Source organism: Juglans microcarpa x Juglans regia, chromosome 3S (assembly GCF_004785595.1).
Source record: "Juglans microcarpa x Juglans regia isolate MS1-56 chromosome 3S, Jm3101_v1.0, whole genome shotgun sequence".
NCBI classification, from domain to species: domain Eukaryota; kingdom Viridiplantae; phylum Streptophyta; class Magnoliopsida; order Fagales; family Juglandaceae; genus Juglans; species Juglans microcarpa x Juglans regia.
The window spans coordinates 6,719,695-6,741,061 of record NC_054599.1 but is presented as its reverse complement, the minus strand read 5'-3'; the positions used below and the strand labels follow the sequence as shown (position 1 = coordinate 6,741,061).

Genomic DNA, 21,367 nt, shown 5'->3' with positions numbered 1-21,367 from the left:
AAAATAGTGGTAAAATGTTTAATCAATTTTTTTTTTTTATAAAATTAATATTATCCTTCATTAAGAGAGGACTGACAAAGTTGACTTGAAAAACAAGTCAATTACAATTATTAATAACTTCTCAGTACACTATCGTGACTGATATAGTCTAGTCTAAATGGTAAATCTCTAAAGACCTAGATCTTAAAAAAATTACCACATCTGTCTACGACAGAGATTATAAAATCTCATACCCCGACTAAGCAGGTAGGATATACCAAAAATGTTTAAACATTTTTGGCGTTTGGAAACCATCATGTTTATGAATTGTGGCGGTGGCAGGAAGCAGAGGCACATCCCAATCTCTTTCCTCTCCCCCTCGTTTGTCACTTCACACGATTCTCAAGCGATTGCCAAAAGAAAATGCCTTCTCACTTTTTGGAACCTGTCGCTCGCCCACTGCCACCATCGCCACCACTGCTTGATTCGAACAGTCCTATCAAAGCGTCTACCCTTTCTTTTCAGACACCTGAACCTGCCCACCGACACAGGCACGTTACTCTCCCTACCAAGCATACTCGCCTCCCCACCCTTGATAAGCCGGTGGATTCGAACGCATATGCTTCGCTTCTTGAATATTGTAAATGCCCAATTTTAGGGAAACAGATACATGCCCACGCAGTCAAATCTGGGTTTCATGGGCACGAGTTTGTGGAAACCAAGTTGCTCCAGATGTATGGGAGATGTGGTTGTTTGGAACACGCGAATTGGTTGTTCGAAACAATGCCGCTTAGAAATATGTATTCTTGGACTGCCATTCTTAGCGTCCATGTGGATAATGGGTTCTTTGAGGAAGCTCTTTTGCTCTTTCGAGAACTACAATTCGCGGACATTGCTTTAGAGTTTTTCGTGTTTCCGGTGGTCTATAAGATCTGCAGTGGTCTTGGCATGGTAGAACTAGGAAGACAGTTGCATGCGATTGCGGTGAAGAATCAATTTGCTTCAAATATTTATGTGGGTAATGCTCTGATAGATATGTATGGCAAATGTGACAGTTTAGATGATGCCAAGAAAGTTTTAACAACGATGCCCAAGAAGGACCGTGTTTCATGGAATTCTTTGGTCACAGCTTGTGCTGCCAACGGTTTGGTCTACGAGGCATTGGAGTTTCTGGAAAGAATGTCTTTGGACAATTTAATGCCGAATCTTGTTACTTGGAGTGCAGTTATTGGAGGGTTTTCGCAGAATGGTTATGATGAGCAAGCCATTGAGCTGCTTTACAGGATGCAGGCTGCAGGATTTCAACCAAATGCGCGAACACTAGCAAGTGTTCTCCCAGCTTGTGCGAGACTACAAAAGCTAAGCCTTGGCAAAGAACTCCATGGCTATATAACTAGACATGGGCTTATGTCTAACCCTTTCACTGTGAATGGATTAGTTGACATGTACAGGAGATGTGCTGATATGGGGAGTGCTTCCAACATATTTTCAAAGAATTCCATTAAAAATTGTGTCATATATAATACAATGATCGTCGGGTATTACGAGAATGGTGACATCTCCAAGGCCAAGGAACTGTTTGATCGGATGGAGCTAGCTGGCATCAAGAAGGATATAATTTCTTGGAACTCCATGATATCAGGATATGCAGATAGCTTCATGTTTGATGAAGCTTTGAGCTTGTTTCGAGATGTACTGATGGAAGGGTTTGAACCTGATTCGTTTACTCTAGGAAGCGCTCTTAGTGCTTGTGCCGATATGGCAAATTTGAGACTAGGGAAGGAAATACATTCTCATGCCATTGTCAGAGGTCTGCAATCTAACACCTTTGTGGGTGGAGCTCTAGTGGAAATGTACTGTAAATGCCAACACTTAGAAGCAGCTCAAATGGCTTTTGATGAAGTAAATGAAAGGGATACACCAACTTGGAACGCTCTAATCTCTGGCTATGCATACTGCAATAAGAAAGAACATATTCCAGATCTTATTCCAAAGATGAAAGCAGATGGTTTTGAGCTGAATGTATATACATGGAATGGTATTATCGCCGGTTATGTGGAAAATGGCCATTATGATTTAGCCATGAAATTGTTCGCAGAAATGCAGACTTCAAATTTGAGGCCTGATATATACAGCGTTGGAATGATTTTAACGGCATGCTCAAGGTTGGCCACAATTGAGCGAGGCAAGCAGGTTCATGCACATTCGATCAGATTTGGTTATGAATCAGATATCCACATTGGAGCGACACTTTTGGACATGTATGCAAAATGTGGAAGTATAAAACACGCTTTGCAGGCTTATAACAGGATTGAGAATCCTAATTTGGTTTCTCACAATGCCATGCTTACAGCATATGCCATGCATGGACATGGGGATGAGGGAATTGCATTATTCCGGAAAATGTTGAAAGAGGGTTTTAGACCAGACCAGGTGACTTTTCTGTCAGTTCTTTCTTCATGTGTCCATGCCGGATCAGTCGAAACGGGTCATGAAATCTTTGATATGATGGGATATTACAAAGTGAAACCCACATTAAAACACTATACTTGTATGGTTGATCTCTTAAGTCGAGCAGGTCAGCTTAACGAAGCTTATGAACTTATCAAGAAAATTCCCATGGAGCCTGATTTGGTGATGTGGAGTGCTTTGCTTGGAGGATGTGTTGTTTGTGGTAATGTTGCATTAGGAGAAATGGCAGCAGAGCGGCTCCTAGAGTTGGAACCGCATAACACTGCAAACTATGTTCTATTAGCAAACTTGTACGCTTATGCCGGGAGATGGGATGATCTAGCTAAAACAAGACAAATGATGAACAGTAAAGGAATGCAAAAGAGCCCGGGATGCAGTTGGATTGAGGATAGAGATGAGATTCATGTGTTTCTTGCAAGTGATAAATCTCACAACCGAGCTGAAGAAATTTATTCTATTTTAGATAATTTGACCATTCAGATGAAAAGAGGGTTCTCAACTTCTCTTTAGAGTCTAGTGCAACAAAAACTTGAATTTGAAACAAAGAAAAAAAAAATGTTCCATGCTGTATCCTACAGAATATAAGGATAAAGTTCCAAAAGGTAGCTTCTGAAACATTCTTCCTTGATTACTAGCCTTTTCACCCAATAGTCAGTCAAACATGATACAGACAGAGGAAATTTAAAAAATAAAAAATGTGCTTTTTCTATCTGTATCTTCAACATAATAATGGCAAACACCACTGGTAGCGCCAGAATGGTTGAAAGCAACATTCCTATGTTAAATTCAGTACAGGCATAGTGATGTCAAGACTTAGTACAGATCGAGTGACTCAAGCACCCTTCCAGCTTGGATGTGCAAAGCCGTCAGTCTTTCCTTGGGATCCAGTGTGGAGCCAAATTGGCTCGCTGCCCATATCAAGGAGGCAGATTTCTCTCCTAGAAGTCGGCTTATGTCTTCGTGTATGGCTGCCAAGGGAGGCTTTTCCCTCCCATTTACATGCCCTATGAGTAGCAACAGGAACTCACCACATTTCAACCTAATCACAGGAAAAAGATATTCATTCTTGCCATGTATTGGACTAGTGATAAATTAAATATCCCGCCAAAAAGGGTTGAACAAGAGTAAGATTATGGAAAATTAAGGACCGATAAACCATCTCCTATCTACATTTCAAAGGTACATTCCCAAGTCTTAATGACCACAGTTGGTTCCAAAAAGCTTATCTAATCAAATAAACTAGGGTATGAGACGTAGGACACAAGGAAAGAAGACGAGAATTTATGTTCTAGATCAAAAATGCTCCAGTTAAAACTGATTAGCCCCACAACAAAAAGGGTTGTCTAGAAAAAGAAAGCAGGAAATACCACCAGCCTGCGATCATATGACTACCATTTAAAGAGGTGCTGTAAGTATTTTATTTCAAAGACTTCAAAAGTTACTCGAGTACAATTCAAAGGAAACTTGCTTTGGGTAAATATTCTATTTTCCCCAATTTTCGCTCTCCCTGACTGCTATACTGTTAAAAAATTTATACTCTCAGCTCACTACATTTGTCTCTTCTCGACTCAATTATAAGATGTCAAGTTGTAACGCCTTAATAAAAGGCCCAAGCCTCATAGTCTATACTCCAAAAGGACTAGTCAATGATATAATTGGAGTCCCATTGGAATATTATAAAAAGCAAGAACTTTTTCTTCCCAAATGTGTGATCTCATACATCACCTACCCTTATCACTTATCATAATGGGGTTTCACAATCTCTCCTCCCCCCCCCCTTCTATATTCCTGACGTCCTCATCGAGCCAGTCTGTCATAAATGACATGGCTCAAGTCCCACATTTCTTATAGGAATAGACTTTGATTCCATTTGTAACGCTCTAATGGAAGGCCCAATCCACATAACCTATACTCCAAAAAGATTAATTAATAATACAATTGGAGCCCCATTAGAATATTATAAAGAGCAAGAAATTCACCTTCCTAAGCAAATTGAGATCTCATACACCACCTACGTTATCACTTATTAGAATGGGGTATATAACACCCAAGTCTAGCACCCAGCCTGCTTTCTAAACTTTTCTTGGATTTTTCTGTATGAAAAGCCCTTTTGGAACTTCTGATAATTTTTTTTAGAATGTATTGTGGGCTTCTGTTTTTTTTTTATTTATTTATTTAGGCGGACTATGTTTTTGTTTTTTGTTGGGTTTGATTATGAGGTTAAAAATCTTTTTATGGGCTGAGAAAATTTTTGGACAAGTTGACCTATTTTTTAAGTTGAGTCAAGGCCTATAATTCACTGAAAAAGCCCAAGCCCGTGTTACCTTATTTTAGACTCCACGTTCTACACAATTTCACGTCCGTTTTATCCTTATCATGCACGCCACTTTCCCTTATCTCTTAGGGTTTTTTTTGGTCACCTATATATTCACACGTTAACCTCAAAGTTTCACACAGCCCTCAATCTCATGTATACTCGGCTGCCGCCGCACCACCTCTAGGTACTTTCAATCCCAAGCTCCTCTCGGTTGATCCCTAGCATGAAACACAAAGAGGTGTTTCTCATCCATCATGTACCGAAGTGTCAAGCGTACTTCATTACCTGCAGCTGTTCACCACAATGTCTGCAACACCTTTGCAGAACCACCATGCAGCCGCTGCTACCTTCTTCAACCACCATCACCAAGACCCATATCGGCCTCCCCGCAGCCCACAGCCTCCGTTACGTCCAGCAGCCTTGCCAACCCCGTACGTTCAAGACATCCAAAACAGCAAAAGACTGCACCTTTCAACCATCTCCGTCGCCGTCCCTGCACCACCACCATGATAGCCCACTCCTCAGCCATCGCAACCACCTGTTAAGAGAGCCACCAGGTCATCCTCAAGCCAACGGATAACCCAGCCGTTGTCCTCTGTTTCTCCTCCTCGAAAGAGAGCAACGACAGCCTTATCCCTATCAACTCGTTTCTGTGCCACCAGCCATGGCAAGGAAATACAGCGTCGTCGATCAGAAGAGCAACAGAATCCACCGGTCGTCATTTTACCGTCAGCCTCAAGCCACCTCAGTTCTGCCTAGTCCCTCACGGTGAGCCATCGCCAAACGTTCCACTGCTTCTCCGTCTCTTTCTCCCACTATGTTCACTCTTTCTCATCTCTTTCTCTCTCTCTCTCTCTCTCTCTCTCTCTCTCTCTCACTCATCAGTGCTCAGCCGCCCATCTTGCCGACACAACCTCTGATCCAACCAGCTCCGCCACAACTAACTTCTTTCTGTGAGTCTCCGTCACACTTGGGTCTCCCTCTCGCTTGTGATCTTTTACAAACTAAAGTGTTTTGCTTTCTTGCATTTTACATAGGAGAAGACTTATTTTATGATATTACTATTTTACCCAAATACCCTCAAGGTTTCAAGTCAAATTATAAGGTGTTTTGAACTCATAATTGGGTTGGTTTTGTGTTTTAAATGAGACTGGCGAGGTTATAATTTATTACAGAAACTTTATTTTTCCTATAGAAAATAAGTAAGATTTTTCAATTATATTATTTAGTATTAATATATTTTGTTATTATTATGTTAAGAGAATTATGTGATTATTTGATGAAATTGGGTAGTAATGATATTTTTTAGGATTAAGAGAATTCTAGACATTTAGAAAAAAAAAATAGGTAATGTTAGTATTTCAGGTTTAAGAATCGAATTGAAATTTATGGAAACTACATGACTATTTTATAGGTAATGATTGATTTTTGTTCAAATATTGCTATGGAGAAATTCTGATAAGCTAAGAAGTTCACGTAAGCGAGATTCCTATACTAGACTTTGCATAAAAATAAAATGGATTGAGGTTGAGTTTTTGAAAAATATGCATGTTTGGTTATAAAAAGAAATTTGAACTACCTCAATTATTTGTTCTACATTACTCACGAGATTTTTAGACATGAGCTATTTTGACATTTTGTTTCTGAACTGTGCAAAAGAGAGCGAGTATGAAATTTTGTGCATAAATTATATTTTTGTGATCTGATTCTGTTTTGAAAATATTTGTACTCTGATATGATATGATGTGATTTCTGAAAGCCTCTGGCATAACATTTTGTTTCTGTTTTTGTTCCGTTTGACCTTACCACGGGTATAAAACTGTGGCTTCTGTTCGGGTTGGTACCAACTTTTCTGTTTCCGGTGCACCCATTTTGGAAGCAAAGTAGTTTCTGCGTGGTCTTTCTTGTTTGCATACTCTAGGCTCCAAGAATAATAAAAGGAAGATTCACATTTTGTTTCTCCTCGATTGGCTGCCGGGGTTTGCACAACCCTACCACGAGGAATAAACATGGTACCTATTCTGATAAAATAAGATAAGATGTGATGCTTCAGTTTATATTATGCCAAAGGGATTTTGATTATAAATATTTTCGAACTTTCGCTCTGATATTTTTTATAACATGTTCTGACTCTGCATTCTGAAAAAAAATATTCTGATTTTGCATTATGAAAGAAAGTATTTTGTTATGCATTATGAACTCTGTAAATGCTCATATTTACATGCTAACATATGTTCTCTGTTTACTGAGTTGTTGATAACTCACCCATTATCTCTAAATATTTTTCAGATGATTTTGACGGTTCAACTAGAGAACAAGAGTAGGAAGTTTTAGTAAGATGTGATGATCGTAAAGGAATAAGTGTCCAATGGTACAAGTACTTATTTGAGAGTCATAGTTAGTAAATTGGTTATTTTCAGATATTTTGATGTGTTAGGTTAAGGATATTTTTTAGTCTTTGGGAAGTTGCTAATTTACTTTATTGAGAATTTCTTTGTTGTTTCGGTGAAGGAACATGGATATTTGGATTGAGTAAATGAAATAATATTTTATTGAGTTTTCTGGGTTTTATAATTGTGGTATTGGAATTGATATTAAGTATAAAGAGCTAACTCTCCAAACCTCCGGGATGAGGGTGTTACAGTTGGTATCACACAAGTTTAACTCAATAAGAATACAATCATTTGGAAAGAACAAAAAAATCAGTTCCAAAGATTAAAATGGTCCAATTTGCTGAGTTGGATGAATAATGAACACACATTGACCCAACCACTAGAGAGGAGAAGGAATAGGGAGTGGAGCTCGCGACGAGAGAGACGGGGGAACAAAGACAGAACTTATTATATAATAAAGCGATAATCTATCTAATGTGTTTGTTAGAAAAATCTGGAGGAATGCAGTAGAAAAGGCTTCAAAGTGGAGAGCAATTAAGCAAAGAAAACTATTCTTCATGTCCAACTCTTTTCCACAGAATCTAAACCAGCTGGCCATCTGTGAAGTTCTTACCGTATGTGTCAACACCAAATCTAGAACACAGAGTATTGGCCATAATGGAAGAAAACTGTGATTTGGTATTGCCATCAGAGAGGAACTGCATCACCTTACATAACAGATGCTGTAAGCATTGAAGCAAGGAAAAGGAAAATACCTGAGATTTTCATCCAATTGTTTGTCTCTTATGAGCTCTGCAACTTCCTCGATGCCATTACATGCCTCAAAATCCTTGTAAATAGAAACCGAAGTACACAGACATTAATGAATATACAAAAAACTATACCACTCAAAGTTCACTTTAAAATGCTGGGATGATTCTTTGGCTACAAGGTCCAGACAAAATTTATGCCAAAATTTATGCAGGGCATTAAGAATGATACATCTCTGCTCTCGGATTAGTAAGGTGAACTTGATTGGCTAAATCTTATCAGTCATATTCCAAAATCTCATTTCCTCTTTTGAGCCTACTCAAACCAGTATCACGGCCTAACCAAAATTGATAGAAACAACAAAATACTGACTGCACTTCAATTAACTAAAAAGAAAATCTAAAACAGGTACAATTAACTTTAATCAGAAACCAGCTACAAAATAAATTTATGGCCAATAAATTTTGACATAGACAATCAGAAGTCATGGTGAGATCTTCAATAGTTGTACCCAAAGTTTGATCCATAAATTACGGCTAGCTATAACAATAAAAATACCATTTGATTGGCAGTTGAATCCAGCATTATTGAGATTAACGCATCTAAGCATGCACCTTGTTCAAGTACTCCACGAGTTGATAATATGTTAATTAAAACCTGCATAATAGAAAACCAGTTCTAAGTCTGGTATTTAGGACTCAAAGTTGATTCCCACGAACATTGGCACACTTGAACAGCCAAGAACATAACTTAAAATGCCATAATATAGAATTTCATAAGACAGGTGGTAACATTATTTTTAACCAGATCAACAAAATGGACAGGAAGAATGTAAGATTTCAACAAGACAATCAGTTTGAAAAATATAGAGATACAAAATCTGAACTATGAACCCCTCTGTGATAGTAACCATGTCCAATGAAAATCACACAAGGCATCTACCATTTAGCTTACTTCTTTGGGTCAATAACCATGGATAAAGTTTAGACAGCTGATTAGATGATAAATAAAGTGCCAAATGGGTCACCCAAAATATGCAAATTTAATCTGTGATTCACTTTCTTCATTCATTTAATTGTGAGTCCCGTTCTCAATTTAAGTTCCTATTTTTGGACAAGTAGGATTGTCTGTGGTATGCCTGGTCCTCCTTAAGTAGAAGGATGAAAATGCAACAAGCTTTATATCAAAAGCCACATAATGTGGAATCTGTGATTCAAGGAAGTGCAAGAAGTTTGCCCTGGTCAGAACTGGAAGCAGGGCACCATTAATTTGGTTTATGATCAGAGATCAGAGCAATGGCCTTTTAGTGCTCCTATATTTATTATTTCAAAGACATTTACATGGATTTATAATTTTCAATATAACAATCTTCCTATCATATCTGACTCTTAACACTACTAATTATAACACAATGACAAGCTAAGCCACATAAATAGCGGAGGATACCTGAATTGCCTTATGGTGATGGGCCAAAGCTGTGCTCTCTCTATGGAGCAGGCAACAACCTTCCAAGACCCGCAGCGCGAGTGCCACTTCGGCATCAGTTGAGGGACTAGTTATCTTCAAAGGCTCTACGCCAAATAAATGATCCAAATTTGCTACTATCTCGTCTTGTGGCTCTTTTAGTGAATGTTGGAACAAAGCCGGAACCACTATTACACCGTAAACCAATATTATCAATTCGAGTTCGATCTTACAACAGTCATCCACCCACAAACAATAATCACAATTGCATTTCGGCAATCTAATCTAGTCTAATTTGTTAAGGCAATGTAATCCAAATTTAGAGTTGTTACTAATTTTTTACTGGCGTTTAGTTGATGAACGCATGAGACGTCTTCGTTTTAGAATTAGAACGAGAAACTTCAAATTCAGAAGCAGAGCTCTCTAAGATGAGATTATCATTTATGAAACAAAAGGAACCTCGGAGCTCGGGGACGGACTGAGTAAGGCAGAAGAGCTGGATGGTGGAGTCTGACTCTGCAACGGATCGGAGGAAATTGAGGAGACTTCGGAGGCCGCGAATGCGGAGGAACGAGAACTCTGCTCGGGCGTCACGGAGCCCGGTTTTCAGGGCCAGCGTGATCTCCCGGTACAGCCGCTGCCGGTTCAGCGAATCAACCAGTTCCTGGACTACCATAGCCGCAGAATGCTGCTGCGGCTCCGATTCCGGCGACACCTTCGAAGCTACTTCCTTCGCCCAAAGGGCCTTCTTCAAGTACATCTCTCTCTCTCACTCGACTCGCTTTCTCCCTCTAGAAATAGCCGTCTTCCGTGGCATTAAAACATCCCGTTTTAATAACCACGTTTAAACGGCCAGGTGTGGATGAGTGGTGAGACTTACTACGACGTCGTATTCTTTTCCTCAACTCTCCGCCTGTCTCTACTCTCCATTTCCCAAACCCTCAGAAAATCACAATTGAGGTGTCAAAAATTGAGACTAGAATGAAAAGGAAAGCCAAACTATTGCATTGATGATGCGATAGCCATTATTTGAATTCTCAACTTAATTTATAAAGCTTTTGAAGAATTCTAATGAAACTGTAACTCAGAAATAATATCCCCTTCAAAAAGAAAGATATAATCTAATCATACTTTGTAGTTTAGGACAAAAGAAATGATTTTGCCATAAAAGAAGTTCACAAAAGCAAATTCATAAATTGATATGATTTAATATGATACATTAGATTATAAGTTAGTGCTACTCGCACTGCTAGTTGTTTTCTATTTTTTTTTTCTTTTACATATATTTTTAACACTTTTAAATATTTAAAAAAAACAATATTATTAAAAAAAATACTTCCTTAATCATTAAGTAAAAAAAATATAAAAAAGTCCTAAGAGTAACTTCCTAGCATTTTCTTAGATATAATGTTATTTTTATTATAAAATATATATAACGTATCACATAAAGTCACGTCAATTTATGAATTTATTTTTATAAAATCTCTTTATAACTCTAGTACTTCTCGAAGGACAATAAAGGAAAAGCCTAAAAAGCAACCATTCTTTTCACTCTTTTTTCTTTCTTCTTTTCCTTTGTCTTAGATCAAACAACCAAACAGAACTGTTGATAAGGTTTTATACCCACGAATAATCTACATGGAATATGGAAATCACATACTTGAACAATGAGGACAGTTTATTAACACAGAAGTTGAAGATTCAAATTACAACTTCCAGAAATGAGCACATTGCAAGATTGAAAAACTGAGAAACAATGACAATTTTTTCAGATGGGTAGAACTTCCTGTACAAGATGAACTTCATGAACCATTATGAGTTACTTCAAGGTGGGGAATTCGATGGGATGAGGAACCTAATCCAGGCATGCTACCAGTTCTCCTTAACAATCTTTGACTTCTCAAAGATGAACTTCCCTTCCTTGTACTTCTGTGATGCCTCGTAAGCTCGCTCATACTTCCATCCCAACACCTCTTGGCAATCAGCACAACGGATATCAGCTACAGTGTGGAGACCAGTCATGAGATGTCTGTCTTCTTTTCGCCCAACAGCGATGTTCATTGCGTGGGAGAACAAAAATGCTCGGCCATGTCTTCCCTGATAACAATAATCATGGAAAAGAATGATATAGGGAGATCTACCCCAAATCAAAACAACAATAGGAGTTTTCGTAAAAGATATGAAAACGATGGTGATAACATCAAGCCATAATCAGCAACATATGTGTGTGTTTATGAATTCTTTAAGTAATCAGTTATGGGGATGGCATTGCAAAGGCTCATCAGAGATTTGCCATGACAAGGCAGTTATTCTCATGATCTATAATTGTTTGGGTGTAGCTGTCTTCTATGTGCCATAATAAGTATAGATCCAAGTGCTCTCCTTTTATTTCAGAGTGCAGTTTGTACTGGACCTCAATTCCTCTCTTGGCGTCCAATAAACCTATTTACCCATAAAAGAAAGGCAGTTCTGGGTTCAATTCTTTCTCTTTAGCCCTTTTCTGTTCGGTTTTTATTTGGGTTTGAATTCAATATAGATCCTCAGAGATATGTGTTCCTCAATCCAAAACACTTGGTGTGTGTATTTCAGAGCCTTCAATTCAAGGGTAACTCACAATTCTCAAGAATAATCCTCTGCACTCGAATCTCAGCTTGGAATTTTCCCATTTACAAGAATGATTTGAAAACAACGTCCAACGATCATATGTCAAGAATCACAAAAAAAAAAAAAAAAAAAACAACAATATGCTTGATATTGTGACCAAACAGGGAAACAGTATGCAGGGGAATTGAGATGCTTCACCTGAAAAGCCTTGGAAATAATATCGTCGTGAAGCGAAACATGGTTTCGACAATTACAGCAGCTGTATAATCTCGGCCCTATCAATTCCGCCATCAACCAACAATTTCAGCTCCAAACTCCAATCTCTGCAAACCCACAAAAATTTGAAAAACACCCAGATAGAAGAAACAAAAGATCATTTACAGAGAACAGAGAGCTAAACCCAATTTGAGACCAAAATATGGAAGAAAGAAACGTAAAGAGGCATTGCTTTACCTGCAACAAGCTCAATGATGACCCAAAAAGTCTGCAGCAAGAAAGATAAGAACAAAGGGGGCGGGCGTTGGCGTGCAAGATTAGACGCCAGAGCAAAGTAGATTACAAGGTTGAGTAAAGATTCGATATTATTTTATTTAGAGTTTGAATATACAATGGGTCTGATAGAGACAGGATCTGTGTTAAACGCAAATAAGAAGAACATCAAAGAATATTTTTGAAAATCTATTTAAAAAAAAATTAACAGGTTCTATTTTTGGAGAACTATTGCCGTATCACGAGTTAACCGATAGAATACGTTCGGTCGTTTCAGAAGAGGTAAATAAAATATTATTTTTTAATATTATTATTATTTTAAAATTAAAAAAATAAATTTTTTATTATATTTTATGCAAAATTTTAAAAAAATTATAATAATAAAATAAGATAAATTAAAGTAAATTGAGATAAATTTTTAACCTAAAACCGGCTTCGTTTGAATGTTAAATTTCTTTTAATTCATCTAAATTCATCATTATAATTTTTTCAAATTTTAACATAAAATATAATAAATAATTTAAATTTCAAATCTTAAAATAATAATAATAATATTAAAAAATAATATTTTAATAATATTTTTTTATCTTAATTTAACTCAATTCAGTTCAATTCAATTTAACAACAAAACGTAATCTAAAATTATGAATTAAATAGATGGAATTTTTTTTATTTTCTTATCAGAATTAACCTAAATACCTAATCACTGTGATACAGTCACACAGATTCAAGCCGGCAGCTTTTGCACTTGGGAGTTGGGACTCTGAGTTAGAGAGAGTATTTTCTGCAGCATTTCAAGTTCACTGATGACTCACGCGCGAGCGCATATGCTGCATGACACGCGCAAGAGCATTCATGTAATATAATAAGTATTTCATCCGAAAAAAATTACATAAAATAATCTTATAAATTGATGTATTTTTATCTTATCTATTATATCTATATTATAATAAAAATAATTTTACAATTTGATGAATTATATCAAATTATATCAATTTATGAGTAAAATATTTCTCAATATAATTATAAATAAATTCATTTATTATTCTTTTATTATCATCTTTTTAATATTTTTTTATGTTGTATTAAATGATAATCTTATAACTAAAATTTAATAAATAGTCTCTAATTATTTAATATCACATCATGAGTCAATAAAAAGATAATAATAAAATAGATACCGAGTAGCATTACTTTATAATTATATAATTTTCTACGTTTATGTGAATGATATATGATATAAACTCATTTAAATAATATTATTTATTTTCAAAATATCTTGATAATTTTTATTTCTCTAATATTTATATTTATTTATTTTTAGTTTTTGATTGTTGACTTTATCTCCAACAATAATAATTTTAATTGGGTTGTAATTATGACATTGATTAGTATGAATTATAATTAGTTACACATACACCGTAGAGCTTGTAAAGCAAGAAACAAATAAGCTTTTTGAAGATGCCGTGTTACTTGTTACATCGAATTTTTTAATTTTATATCTCACCGATTAATGCAATTTATTTAAGTAGTTTTGTAAATTAACCAATTGAACAAAAATTCATAAAAATGCGAAACATTAATCAATATAATTAGGAATGATATAATTTTAAATTGAAAACAGTCATTCTTTGACTATGCAAGATTTGAAAATTTTTTCATTATTAACTCATATCATACATTAAATTAATATTAAATGATTGGAAAAATATTTATCATTCTCTACTTACTTTTTAAATTCTTTTAATATCATGTAAGTGAATAAGGGTCTGTTGTTTGAATTTAAAATAATTTTTTTAAATAAATTATTTGGTTTTTACTGGTAAAAAAGGCTTTTTTGTTGTTTGGTTGACAATATGAGAATATGTTCATGTTTAGAATTTCGGTGAAAAATATAATTTATAATTTTAAGACTATATCTTATAATTTAAATAATAAGTTATATTGTTAAAAAGTTCTTTTCTGTTTGGTAACCATATGTTTAAAACACTTTCAAATATATTATATTTGTTTATAAATAAATTAAAAAAATAATTTTTGAGGTAGAAATGACGATCATTTGATTTTTTTTTAAATTATGATCATATTCTTAAAAGTTTAAAAATTGTATAAGTATTTTCACTCATTGACAGTCTTTTTAAAATTTGAACTACTTTCTAGATTAGCATAAAAAACACGTTTGAAGAAAAGAATCAAAATATGATTTTTCTCAAACATACTTTTTAGTTTAATTGAGATTAAAAATTATTTTAATATACTTAATTTTTCCATTAAAGAGTTTTTAAAGTTATTTAAACACTTTTTAAAACTTCTGACACAATCTCAAATTGGTCTATATATTTTTAAAAAACGCTTTTGCTCTTTGGTGTCCATATTTTTACTAAATTCTTTATGTGATAAATGTAATATTAGTGTCAACTTTTCCTTTTATAATAATTTTTTTATATATTAAACAATATTAAATACAAAGACAGCCTATATGGTTTGCCTTAAACTCAAATTATTTTTGGTGTATTTTTATTGAACATTTTACACTGCCTTTAACATTGATCTAGTTAATCATTATGTTAGAAATTAAACTATTAATTATGTTGATGTGCCAAGCCACATGACATGTAACGTGCTATAACATTAAAGAAAAATTTTAAAATAAAAAAATAAAAATTTCAAAAACTAAAAGAATGATAAAAATAAAAAAGTAAAAACATCTAATGTAAAAAAAAAAAAAAAAAAAAAAAAAACATTATAGTACACAAATAAAAACATTTAAAATTTTAAAAAATAAGAAAGGGATGGGAAGAAATTGATTTCTGAAATTTTTAAGGTGAAACCAATTTAGAAACGAAGCTTGAGTTTTTCATTGACTTGGATAGTGAGTTAAGATGAGATGAGTTGGGATGAAAGTTGAATAAAATATTGTTAAAATATTATTTTTTAATATTATTAATATTTTAGAATTTGAAAATATTTAATTTTTTTATTGTATTTTGCGTGAAAATTTATGAAAGTCATAATGATGAGATAAGATGAGATGGGTTGAGAGAGTCTCTCTCAATCCAAACCAAGCCTAAAATTATTTTTCGATTTATATTTTCAAGACATCTAAATATTAAAAAACTGTGAAAAATCATTTTCAAAAAGTAAAATTTTATACACCGCACTACCATTGTAACACCCGGGTTCAGCAATAAGCCACATTCTAAAAATTTTTGGATTTATATGTATGAAAAGCCCACTTAAGATTAACGAGTAATTTTATAATAGACTACGGATCCAATTTTTATTTTGGCGGATATTAAGTTCTTATTGGGCTTGCTAACTAAGTTAAAATTATTAAATATTTTAAATTAGGTTGAATATTTTTATAGGTTAAGAAATTATCCAAACTTAGTACGCCCAAAACTCAATCATGTGAGAACCAATGATCAAATTCCACACCATGCACATCTCCATACCCGTCTCCGCGCCATGCATGTCTCCTTCCCTAGGATTTTTCAATCATCTATGAGTTTTGTTATGTATAAGCAAGTTTACGTACCGATCTGCGTACTAATGTTGTTGCTTTCATATTCTAAATTCAAATTAGTATTGTTTTCAATAAAATCTACTTTCTAACCAATCATATTGAATGGGAGCGCGTATTAGTGCGCAAAATCGTTTACAGTTAGATTTTTCCATCATCTATATATGCATGCCTCTCCCTTCTGCCAGCCACCTATCCAGCAATCCACTGTGCACCCCGCACCCAAGCTGTTTCTCTATCACCAGTGGAAGCTATCTTAGCCGTAGTTGCATTGTGATGTCCAAACTAAGAGCCATAACAGAGCACAACCACGTATGACCACCATGCAACACTGCTGAGTTCTCTCCTACACGACAGAAGCTACCAGTCCTACTAGTTCAAACCTCCAACCCATACCATTGTAGCCCGCCCTGAACCACGTGTAGGATTCTAAGAACCACCATGCAAGCCTCCATCATCCTCTGTTTCAGACATCCAAAATATAGCAAGAAAATCCCTCTCCACGTCCCTCAATTTCCAGCCCTGTTACACGATGGAAGCCATCGCACGACGCCACAAATCCATCTTGTAGGAACCCATGTTTTGTGGCTCATGGCCAAGCCACTAGCCATGTCATGACAAGGCTGGACAGCCCCACAACAGTCCCATAGGCATGCCACGGGGCCTGTCATCCACATGCCAACAGCCATGCCCATGGCCTATGCCATGGGCCAGCCTAGCCCACCCATGGGCTCATGCATGTCATGGGTCAATTTGGCCTATGTCAACTATGTTATTTTATATTATTTATTTTTATTTAATTATTTATTTTCCAATGGACCTATTAGGGGTTTCCAAGTTGTAATCCTTATAAATAGGACCTTTAGTTTTTGCATCGACATCTTTTGGCAAATTTTCTAGTGGGTAGACTATTTTGTTCTTGAAATCATCATTCGGTACTAAGGCACTTGTGCTCTTTGGGGTGCAATACGTGAATCCCTTAAGAAAGGATCACACCTTGCAATTCGTGAATAGGTGTGGTTCAATCTATCTTGTTCTTTTCATCTTTAGGGTGCAATTCGTGAATCCCTAAGGATCCATTAATCTTATGAGTATTTTCCATTCCATCTCTTGATTTTCATTTTCTACCATTTGATCTTATTATTTTATGTGTATTGTTCTTGAATTGTTCTTGAGTTGTTCTTGAGAATTCATAGTGTTCATCCACTTTTCATTACCTTCATCCATGCAATCACCCATTTGATCCATTCCATACCACATAGTCGACCACTTCATTGTTTGCTCTAGTCCACTTTCCATAAATTACATTGCCTCCATCACCTCCATAAAATCCTAACATATATCTTCCACTCACCACATTCGGCTACCCCATCAATTCCCTAAAACCCTAGGCGCCAACTCCCTCATCTTACCCATTGACCTAGCCGAACCCATCTTGCCTCCCATCTTTCCATCTTTGTCACTTACCATAATTAGCCCATCATCCACATAAGCTCTAGCAGTCCACCTCAAGGCTCCATAAGGTGATTCTTCATTTTAGGAGTTTTGCCTCTATCATCCATTGAACTAGCCATCCATCAAGAGTCAATCTTTTGCAACTTCCTAAATTTTAGGAAAGTTGACTCATCCAATCACATTCCTAAAATCTCTCCATCCTCTTACCATATTCATATTCAAATTCAAATTCAAATTCCCATTCCAAATTCCTTAATTTAAGGAATTGTAAATCCTCTTCAATTCCTTAAATCACTCTTCTTACAATCTCTCTAAGTCAACTATTGACTTGTCATCTTAATTCAAATTTAAATTTTCCTATTCACTCAAAGATTTCATCCATCTTACAAACTTCTCATATCTACTCCTAAACCAATCAAATCTAGCCAATCTTCCTAAGACCAAGTCAATCCTAATCTGCCCACATTAGCCACCAAACTCTAACCTCACTCTTCAATCTCATTCCCAAACCCTAGCATCATCCTAAACTCCAACCCTAAGCCAACTCTTCCAAATCTCGAAATCCACCCTAGCCACCTCACAAAACCCTAGCTACACTTCACCTTACCAACCCTAATCACCCTGCAAGTGACCCAAACATCAAGGGCAACCCCCAAGCCATCCTCATTGCATCAAACAACCCTAATCAACTCTTAGAACACTCCCACTCCATCAACTTGGCGCCACTCAAGATCAAACCCTAACCTAATCTCTTCCATTCGACCCTAGCCTCCATCATCTTGGCACCTCACTCAAGAGCAAGTCTAGCAACCCACATTGATTTGTCTTAGCTTAAACACTTAGTCTACCCAAGTGCATTATCTTCATCATTCCATTACTCAAACATCATTCCTTTAGTAAAAGCCAAGCAAGATAACAAGATCACTCGGTCATCATCTTCACCAAGGCAAGCTAGTGGACTTTAGTGTTAGGGACAAAACCGGGGTCCCTAACTCTTGGGGGAGTCCCTCGTGGATCCCATTATTTTGTATTGTGTTGAGAAATTGATGTTTGGGGGTTAGGGAGGAGAACGAAGTAAGATTGTTTGGAGGGGTCAACCACACGAGTTGGTGGAAGACCCAAGGTTGGACCTCAAGCTTGTAAGATATATGCTAGGGTTTTATGGAGGTGATGGAAGCAATGTAATTTATGGAAAGTGGACTAGGGTAAACAATAAAGTAGTCGACTATGTGGTATGGAATGGATCAATGGGTGAACCGTGAATGCATGGATGAAGGCAATGAAGAGTGGATGAACACTATGAATTCTCAAGAACGACTCAAGAACAATTCAAGAATAATGCACATAAAATAATAAGATCAAATGATAGAAAATGGAAATCAAAAGATGGAATGAAAAATACTCATAAGATTAATGGATCCTTAGGGATTCACGAATTGCATCCTAAAGATGAAAAGAACAAGATAGATTGAACCACACCTATTCACGAATTGTAAGGTGTGATATTCTCTTAGGGGATTTATGTATTGCACCCCAAAGAGTCCAAGTGCCTTAGCACCGAATGGTGATCTCAAAAACAAAATAGCTTACCTACTAGGAAATTTGCCAAAAGATGTCAATGTAAAGACTAAGGATCCTATTTATAAGGATTACAACTTGAAAACTTTCAATAAGTTCTTTAAAAAATAAATAATTAAATAAAAATAAATAATAAAAAGTAATATCGCACGTCTCCTCGTTGTTTCACGATGATCTCTGTTTCTCACACCATACTCTCTCTCATTTTGTGTTCTGCCTCCTCGAAAAGCAGCTGCCACTTATTATCAAAAACTGTAGCGAGAAACCACGTCGCATGGCCACCACGACGGACATCGTATAGCTACTCCCTAATAAGTCTGCCACAAGTCTATGCCACCCCTCTGCTTCCCACCATGAAGGTTTGCCTTGCTTTAAGACAAAAATAGAAAGTGAATTAGAGTCTTTCGTAAAGTCTCGTACGCGAAGTAGAGTTAATTTGTAGATAAAATTACACTTATGCCCCTTTTGAGTTACAAGTCAAAAGAAAATGTGTTTTGAACTTACGGTTGGGTTTGATTTATAGGATGGGCGTCAGTTGGATTTCAGGAGACTTTATAATATTTTAAGTGGCCTTAAGTTAGTTCTGGATAGTGAGGTGAGATGAAATAATATGAAAGTTAAAAATTAAATAAAATATTATTAAAATATTATTTTTTAATATTACTATTATTTTAATATTTGAAAAAGTTAAATTATTTATTGTATTTTATGTGAAAATTTATTAAAGTTATAATGATAATATGAGATAGAATGAGATAGGTTCATAGCCCCTCTCAATCCAAACTGAGCCTTAGTCTCACTTTATATTAGTCTAAAAAGTTTATTTTTAACAGAAATAAATTAGAGTTTAATATATTAGTAGTAGATATTAAGTGGATATTGATTAAATTCGAAAGTGATGATACGTTAGGGTTACGAGAATTTTAGATTTTTTTAAAGAAAAATAGGTAATTTTAGTATTTAAGACTTAAATATCAAAATATGTGTTTAATTAGAAAATTAAGTTAGTTATGTGTCTATTTTATAGGTGACGATTAATATTCGTTTAGCACAATTGTGAAAAAATTTATAAAAGTAAAAAAATTCAGGTAAGCTGAGATCTTATGCTAAACTTTGTATAAAAAGATTAGACTGAGGTTGATTTAATGAAAAATATACATGTTTTATTATAAAAAGAAAAACTTGAAAACAAGTTCGATCATTTTATCTGCATTCACATGAAATTCTGTTTAAGAAAAGAAAAAGCTATTTTCTATTATGACTGGTGTAGATATGAGCTATTTTTTACATTTTATTTATGAATTGTGAAAAAAAAGAGCAAGTATAAAAATTTGTGCATAATTATATGATGAGGATCTGATTTTGATATGTTATGAATATATTTTGTACTATGATATGATATGATGTGAAATCTGAAAACGTTTAGCATGACATTCTGTTTTTGTTCTGACTTTATCGTGGATGTAAAACTGTGGCCTTTGTTCAAGTTGGTACTAACATTTTTCCTTCTAATGCACTCACTTTGGAAGTAAAGTGATTTTTTATATAATTTTTCCCGTGTGCACACTTGAGGTTTCAAGAATAATAAGGAGAAGATTTCATATTATGTTTCTGCTCGGTTCACTGTCGGGGTCCACGGAGGTTAAACATGGAATTCTATTATGATGTGATTTTTCAGTTATGCTATGCCAAACTTCTTTTGAATATATTTTTAAATTTTCACTCTGATATTTTTTATAACATGTTATGATTCTGCATTTTGAAACTAAAAATATTTTGTTCTGCATTCTGAATTATGTAAATACTCATATTTACATACTAGTATTTATTATGTACTTACTAAGTTGTTGATAACTCACTCCTTATCTCCACAATATTTTTCAAATAATTTTGATGGTTGAACTTAAAATCAAAAGTATGAAGTACTAGTAATATTTGATGATTGTAGAAAAATAAGTGCCGAATGATACAAATAATTATTTGAGAGTCCATTTTAGTAGATTTATTATTTTCTATTATTTTTACTTATAAAAAATTATTTTCTATTATTTTGGGTATTTTGAGACAGATATTTTTGAGGTTTTATGAAGATTTTAGTTATGTTGAGATATTTATTTGGTATCATTGTAGATGAACATATATTTTTATGTTGAATAGATAAATTTATATTTTATGGAATTTTTGGAGTGAATATAATTATATTATAAGAGATAATTTAGGTAACATGAACTAACTCTTCGAACCTCTGAATCGGGACGTTACAACCATCTCACTTTTATCATACTATATAAGAAATAATATATTTATCACCATTAAATGATATAATGAGATAAAATAAAATGA

General features: G+C 34.9%; 3 protein-coding genes across 3 annotated transcripts; 1 reads left to right on the top strand and 2 right to left on the bottom strand.

Annotated features, from left to right (window-relative positions):
* The first annotated feature begins 293 nt into the window (after positions 1 to 293).
* LOC121257616 (pentatricopeptide repeat-containing protein At2g13600-like) lies at positions 294 to 3,158 on the top strand. Its single transcript, XM_041158718.1, has one exon. The coding sequence runs from the start codon at positions 403 to 405 to the stop codon at positions 2,959 to 2,961; it is 2,559 nt and encodes an 852-aa protein (XP_041014652.1). The 5' UTR covers positions 294 to 402; the 3' UTR covers positions 2,962 to 3,158.
* LOC121257618 lies at positions 3,055 to 10,194 on the bottom strand. Its single transcript, XM_041158720.1, has 5 exons — positions 9,835 to 10,194; positions 9,358 to 9,563; positions 8,470 to 8,568; positions 7,917 to 7,990; positions 3,055 to 3,490 (listed from the first exon to the last, which is right to left on the bottom strand). Exons 1-5 carry the CDS (start codon positions 10,133 to 10,135, stop codon positions 3,265 to 3,267), a joined length of 906 nt encoding a protein of 301 aa, XP_041014654.1. The 5' UTR covers positions 10,136 to 10,194; the 3' UTR covers positions 3,055 to 3,264.
* Positions 10,195 to 11,035: 841 nt separating this feature from the next.
* Positions 11,036 to 12,643, bottom strand: LOC121257621 (protein yippee-like At4g27745). The gene is made up of 3 exons (XM_041158726.1): positions 12,433 to 12,643; positions 12,178 to 12,300; positions 11,036 to 11,472 (listed from the first exon to the last, which is right to left on the bottom strand). Exons 2-3 carry the CDS (start codon positions 12,268 to 12,270, stop codon positions 11,245 to 11,247), a joined length of 321 nt encoding a protein of 106 aa, XP_041014660.1. The 5' UTR covers positions 12,271 to 12,300; positions 12,433 to 12,643; the 3' UTR covers positions 11,036 to 11,244.
* Between the last annotated feature and the right edge of the window lie 8,724 nt (positions 12,644 to 21,367).

Excerpts from the sequence above, each read along its gene's own strand:
- LOC121257621 (XM_041158726.1), bottom strand. The coding sequence starts at position 12,270 with ATGGCGGAATTGATAGGGCCGAGATTATACAGCTGCTGTAATTGTCGA. Across the intron at positions 11,473-12,177 it reads TTATTTCCAAGGCTTTTCAG|GGAAGACATGGCCGAGCATT; the intron begins GTGAAGCATCTC and ends TATTGTTATCAG.
- LOC121257616 (XM_041158718.1), top strand. The coding sequence starts at position 403 with ATGCCTTCTCACTTTTTGGAACCTGTCGCTCGCCCACTGCCACCATCG.
- LOC121257618 (XM_041158720.1), bottom strand. The coding sequence starts at position 10,135 with ATGTACTTGAAGAAGGCCCTTTGGGCGAAGGAAGTAGCTTCGAAGGTG. Across the intron at positions 7,991-8,469 it reads ATTCAACTGCCAATCAAATG|GATTTTGAGGCATGTAATGG; the intron begins GTATTTTTATTG and ends TCTATTTACAAG. Across the intron at positions 3,491-7,916 it reads CAATTGGATGAAAATCTCAG|GTTGAAATGTGGTGAGTTCC; the intron begins GTATTTTCCTTT and ends TCCTGTGATTAG.